The sequence below is a fragment of the Morone saxatilis genome, unplaced genomic scaffold, assembly GCF_004916995.1.
Source record: "Morone saxatilis isolate NCDOM2014 unplaced genomic scaffold, NCSU_SB_2.0 Contig3, whole genome shotgun sequence".
Classification (NCBI taxonomy): Eukaryota; Metazoa; Chordata; class Actinopteri; family Moronidae; genus Morone; species Morone saxatilis.
In genome coordinates this window covers 6863243-6869539 of record NW_023339873.1, presented here as the reverse complement: position 1 = coordinate 6869539, position 6297 = coordinate 6863243, and the positions used below count along the sequence as shown (strand labels likewise).

At 40.3% G+C, this 6297-nt stretch overlaps 2 protein-coding genes across 3 annotated transcripts in view; one reads left to right on the top strand and one right to left on the bottom strand.

Moving 5' to 3' along the window:
• Positions 1-117: 117 nt before the first annotated feature.
• On the bottom strand, positions 118-5072 carry ptgr2 (prostaglandin reductase 2). Its single transcript, XM_035674723.1, has 8 exons — positions 4375-5072; positions 4164-4282; positions 3451-3642; positions 3153-3323; positions 2543-2752; positions 2083-2292; positions 1919-1958; positions 118-1820 (listed from the first exon to the last, which is right to left on the bottom strand). The coding sequence occupies exons 1-8, from the start codon at positions 4409-4411 to the stop codon at positions 1756-1758; spliced, it is 1044 nt and encodes a 347-aa protein (XP_035530616.1). The 5' UTR covers positions 4412-5072; the 3' UTR covers positions 118-1755.
• A 234-nt stretch (positions 5073-5306) lies between these two features.
• Positions 5307-6297, top strand: part of mideasb (mitotic deacetylase associated SANT domain protein b) — a 23720-nt gene continuing 22729 nt past the window's right edge. For both annotated transcript variants that reach the window (XM_035674722.1, XM_035674719.1), the window contains exon 1: positions 5307-5528. The gene's annotated coding sequence lies outside the window, so the exon portion shown is untranslated. The remainder of the gene's footprint in view (positions 5529-6297) is intronic.

Sequence of the window (6297 nt, the reverse complement as noted above, 5' to 3'; positions counted from 1 at the left end):
CCCCCCCCCCAACTCCTCCTGTGTTGAAACATGAGTACATGAATGAACAGATGATGATTTTACACCTGCCACATATTTTTCTTGTGACAACTGAAATTAGAGCCAACCACAATTTTATTTTGTTAATGGTTTATAGTGCTGTGAAATAAAATGTTCATTACGGTAAATTACACACTTTGTCTTTGCGTCTTTGAAACGAGAATATGGAGCCTGACACAGTAAAAACCATCATCAGATGACTCAAAATGCTTATTTCTCTCTCATTTTATTCTCCTTAGTTTTCCTATACAGTTGGTCTAGGCACACATTATTGATCTACTTCCTTTTTACCTATATTTCCCATTTCCTTCATGCGTATATGACAGAAGGGGAAGGTATCTTAACTGAAAACACTAGTGGAAAATACACTATACACCAGCCTTTTTCAGCTATAGCTCTTCTTAACACTAACCCATTCAGTGCATGTAATATTCATCATCCATATGCTACATACTGCAGTATCACCACCCTTGTAATCTTTGTCAGTAAAGCACTTAAGCTGTCGAGATGATGCTAACAGAATTAGCCAGGTAATGCTACTTTAAAGTCTTTAATTTCGTGAGAAAGAAGATCTTGAATCACATCTGCACAATGCGATTAATGCTGAGGTGGTGACATGTGCATGTTAGTATCTTAACTGGTAGGAAACCAGCCTCTTCAGCTAGCTACAGCTAACGTTCTTCATTAAAACTAATGTTAATACATCACTGCATGTACTCTTGCGTTTATATTTACTGCATAACAATACCAGCACAGCAACAGCTGATTAACTGTACTATTAACTCACAGTGAATGCAGTAACTGTGGGACGTTTCAGTAAAATTGGTGATTTTGTGTTCTTATTGTTAACAATCATACTTAATAAGCTGCTTTTTTTAAGAAGTTCAGTGTTTTCCTTCTCCTCACTCTTGGCCGTTGTTCTTTCAGCTCTTTTCAAATACAGGACGAGGCTGTTTAGCAGACTGAAGGCTCAGTGAATATCTACAAAGTTCAGATCTTAAATAATAATAAAAATGTTATCAAATTTGTTACATAAAATAACTATTTTATTAGGTTTTCTTTACAGGAATGAACAAAATGTTGAGATATTGGCCTACTGTTTTTAGTTTTTTGCTAAAGTACTAAAATATCGTTAATTTAACATCAAAAGAGACATTAAATCACATCTACAGAGGTTTATCTCCATTGTGGTCTCTGGTGAAGACAAGAACCATGTAAATAAAGAGGATAATAATGTTATAAATACAGAAACTCTGAACTTCCAAGTAGTGTTAGTAATTCAACTTGTGTTATTGATAACTTGCCACCATTATTTTACTGTTACAAGCATTCTGGTTGTACAGGCTGGTGTAGTTTTATGAAGAATGTTAACTCTTCAGCGAGGTAGTTAGCTGAGAAGGCGTTTTTTTTTTTCCTCTGTTAACCTTACAATGTGTTTGCAGTTAAGCTAGCCACACAGTTGTACCTACATTACAAAGCTTATTTGATAACCTTTTACTGCCTTTTGTCAGTTCAATGTCTGCTAATGTCTTGTAATGGTACAGCTATAATATGTTTAAAACCAACCATTGCTCGCTTGGCTTCAGATAATCATAGCAATGTCATACTGGAGTTCATTAAGTTAGTGTTAACGGCATCAATAGAGAGGCAACAGAAGGTTAATTTCCCAAGGCGTCTGGTGAGAGCAGTCTCTGCTGGCAGCTACGGTGATTTTCTTCACTCTGATATCTTTATAATTTGCTTGCCAATGTTTCCCCCTTTCATCATAGAGCAAAACGCATCTGCAACAAAATGAAAGAATGGTTCAACTTCTGCCAAGTTAATAAAAAAAAAAGAGTATAAAGAAGAAAGAAAAATGCTGAAATTCAAACCCACGTACCTCCCATACTCCCGATGCCATTCACCGCAGTTTCCAGCACCTACAGAGCAGAAGCAAAATTACAACTACATGACACAAAGAGGTGGAAAGAAGCATGCATTCTGCAAACGAATGAGGACACCCACATGGTCAACCACACATGCTCATCATCATTTCCTCCTTACCTTGATTTGGCCTGATTTAACCCACTGACTGAGCTCAAAGAGGGCTGCGTCTGCTTTGTTCATGTAGTTGAGCACCGTAAATCTCTCCCGGGTGATGTTCTTACTCCGCAGAGTGTCCTGTGTCTCCTCGCTCAAGGGTGGAGGGTACGGCACATCCTTGTTGTACTGCGAGATCTGCCCACACAGGATCACATGGCCTCCATTGTTCATCTGGAGGTTAGAGGAGGGTTGGAGGTCGATGTTAGACACAAAAAACTTAGGAGTTAGGAGGAGGCCCTTCAGAATCCACAGCCACCACTTCTAATTTTGCAAATGTTGGCGGCACAAGAAAAGAAGCCAACAAACACCTCAGAATTCACACATTTTCCTGCCAAATAAATACACAAGAAATGTAAAAAAGCTAAAAGGAAAACATCCACTAGATTACGCTCTGCACACACAGACACGACTCGAGCTGTACCTGTGCGATTACAGTGTCACTGATGGTACCTCCCACGTTGTCAAAGTAAACATCTACCCCACCAGGGCAGCACTCCTTCAGCCTAGCAGGGACGTCTTCTTGGCGGTAGTTTACGGCTGCAGAAAAGCCCAGGTCTTCCACTAAAGCTCTGCACTTCTCGTCAGAACCACAAATGCCAACTACTCTCACACAACCATCCAGCCTGCCGATCTGGAAAAATAAAAAAGCAGGGTCAAAAATGATCTAATCAGGATGTCACTTCCTTTTCTTTGCAATCTACTCTGTGTTTATGTTTGCATCTGTGGTTGGCTAGATTAGATCTTCTGAGTGTGGTTTCTGAAATACAGGTTATAGTTTCCCCCCCCCCAAACATCTTGATTTTATCTTTCCTACATTTAAACCTGTAAAAACCCTGCAAAAAGTGAAATATTTTATTGTCTACTTATGAATTACAAGATCACTGAAAACTAAGTAAATGAGAGTAAGCGTGTAGATTTAAAAAAAAAAAATGCTTTGTTTGTGCATTTCACCAGTATCTCAGATCAGATAGCTACAGCTGTGTATATATAAGACATCAACGTGTTTTTGAACCAAAATTTGCTGTATTTACCTGTCCGGCTATGGAGCCACAGGCCCCAGCCGCCCCACTCACCACCATGGTCTGATTGGCCCCCTTGGTCACGTTGCCCTTCTCCCTTACGCCCAACAGTGCAGTGAGGCCTGTTATGCCAATTGCACCCAGAAAGTAAGACAAGTGCCCATCAACCAACTGCGGATCGACCTGCAATGGACAGAAGGTAATATTAGTATTAACAGCAGTATGTGTAGGGCACTTTTAGTCCATGCATGCTTTTTAAATCATAATGATAGACTATATCCTGGTGTTGACACACAGCAATATCCTGCACCTTCTGTAAGGCACTTCCTTTCATAACAGCAAAGGTCTGCCAAGGCCAGTTGAATGAAGTGACCACGTCTCCATCAGCGCAGGCACTACAGCGGCTGGACTGCACCACACCGACACCTCCGCCATCCACGCACTCAGACAGCTGCCATGGAGTCAGGTACTCAGCACCTGTGTCTTCATTCATTCTGCATCGCTGAAACAGCAAAGACAGCAAGGTTTATGGGAGTTATGGAGATGGGGAAGCTTTGACACTGGCTGCATTAACCTTTCTATAGATGACACAGGTGGCCTAGTTTCACTGATCTAAAATGTTGATACATTAGTATTATTATTGGGGCTGCAGGATATGGTAAAAACAATATATAATATTGCGATTATATTGCGATACGATTCTCGATTAGTGGAAATTATCCTTTTTGCATCACAAATTTCCACTTAGAAAACTACTAAAATCATGATATATAACATGTTTTTATTAGGTCTGTACAAAACAAACATGTATTCTTAAATCTGGAACAAGATCTGTAGGCCAGGGCATCTCTTCAGCACTACAGAACCTCATTATAATGCCCATTTTACCTTCAAATTGCATCTTCTTTTGATAATATTCGACAAATTGTGCAGCCCTGATTATTGTGAACTTGCACATTTGCACCATTTGTGCATCTTATTATGCACACGCAGATACAATAACGTGAGTGGCTGTATAACTACCATGTAAGGGTCGACTGAGAGGTAAAGCGTCCGAACAAGGACCTCCCCATCTTGCAGGTCAGGTGCTAAGGTCGCCTCCTCCAGACGGAAATTCTCAGGAACTGGCGCCCCGTTTGTACCTTAATGTAAATAAGTGGTCAGCCACACGGGTGCAGTAATGTTGCAGCACAGGACTTTATAAAATAGGACATTCCTCTGTTAGTTTTCCTACCTGGTCGTGAGTTGAGAACGACTTTCTGCACCTGCATCTCTGACAAAGTGACGTTAGCCTCTTAACTTTAGCTGTTACCTTGCAACAAACGGCAAGCTTTTAAGGTCACAGTGTTCAAATGGTGTGCGGTTTTTACATTAAATAGCAACACGAGAAGACTATTAATTATAAAAACTATTCAATATGTTTGCATTGTCGAACAGGTTTCTTCTAGTTTAGTCTGAAAGCTAGCAGAAAGTCAAAAGACACCACTCATTCAGCGCTAACAGAGCGAGAGGCTTCCCTGTCACTAACTTCCGCCTTCGTTTAAATCCCGTTAGGCAGTTGGGCCGATTTTTATTTTATTTTTTTTAGCTGCTAATCAATAAGCACCTCATGTTTGATTCCGTGTCTATTTTTTAAACACATATGTCGATAGTTAACCAGTGAGAGCTCCGTGTGACGCCCACTGTCGACATTTTTTTTAAAATTAGTTTTTAATGTTTAAAAGGCGGCCTTTTTTTTTTAATTTTGCGCATGCTCAATGTGTATCTGTTTAATGTTCGCTGAAGTTAATAACATTCATAACCATCTGAACGCTAACGTGAGGTAATTACACGAAAAGTGCGACATTATCCCCCCCACCCCAACTGTTCCGGTGTAGTAGAGGGGCACTATCTTGCCGGACATAAGTGGTCTTTTCCGAGGTGCAGTTGAGCAGTTAAGGCAGCTACGGCAAATCAGAAACGGTACGCGCCCTCGACAATCTATTATTATTACAGGTCATCGATACCGCAGCTATCGGACACACTCGGCCGGTGAATTTAACTAAATTGACAGTCTGCGTTGCCAATGCAATCGGTCGCTTCGCATTAAAGCTGATTAAAAATTAAAAGAAAACCCCGCGGGGTCGGTTCCCACGGAGACACTGCAGAGAGAGTCGACCCAGCTAGCTAAAAGTGTTTTAAAGTGGAACTGGGAAGTGACGCCTTGTGGAGGAATCTATAAAAAAAACAAAACAAAAAAAAGTTTCGATAGTGAGTCGCTGCAGTTACACTAGCATACCGTTAACTTGAGCTGCACAGCAAAAAAACTAAAAAAAAAAAAAAGGGACTGGTGGCAACAGGGAAATGAAGACTTTACTGTATGTGTGAGCCATGGAGGGACAGTTCAATGTAAGTACAGCTTTTAGCTTGTGCATGCCAAACCCGTGTTAGGTGTGTTGTGTATGGGTCTACTCTTATTAGCCACATATTATTGTGTTTTTGTTGTTAATGTATATGTATACAGGAGCTGTGGTGAATATAGTTAGCTTCACCCAACCCTGAACTTACCCTCAGTCTCTCTATATCAGTGCAGATACATTCAGAGGGGGGGTTTATTGGTATGGGAGACATGGGCTTACATGGCCAAAGCGAGTGTAAAATACATGCATATGCAGATTTGTGAGGACGTAATGATACCAATAAGTTAGAGTAAAGTAGAAAACAGATTAAAAGTAGTTTGTAGATTAAAAAAAACACAAATAAGTGACTTTTTTTTTCAATGTAAGTGTGTATTTGTGTATATAGGTCACTCGTTGTCTCTCAGGTTGTGGCATGTTCATACATATTGGGCAGCAAGATATGCCCTGTCTCCTCCTCTTTATGGTTATTTTTTTTAATCTTGCATGGTGATTCAGATCATTGGAACCTGTTTTGATGTTAATTTGTTCAAATAAATGTTACTTACACTATCAAAATGCATTGCAGGAGGAAGTGTATCCCACCTGTCGAACAGAGATCACACATATTCTGTTTTCTTTCGGTTGCCATGATTTCTCTTTCTATATCTCTCTCTCTCACACACACACAAATACACACAGAGAATGTGTGTGTGTATGTGTGTGGCTAACAGAGTATGATATATACATGGATGCCAGGGCACCTACTCGTGCATTCATAC

Excerpts from the sequence above, each read along its gene's own strand:
- ptgr2 (XM_035674723.1), bottom strand. The coding sequence starts at position 4,411 with ATGCAGGTGCAGAAAGTCGTTCTCAACTCACGACCAG. Across the intron at positions 2,753-3,152 it reads GTGGCTCCATAGCCGGACAG|ATCGGCAGGCTGGATGGTTG; the intron begins GTAAATACAGCA and ends TTATTTTTCCAG. Across the intron at positions 1,821-1,918 it reads TGGCATCGGGAGTATGGGAG|ATGCGTTTTGCTCTATGATG; the intron begins GTACGTGGGTTT and ends ATTTTGTTGCAG.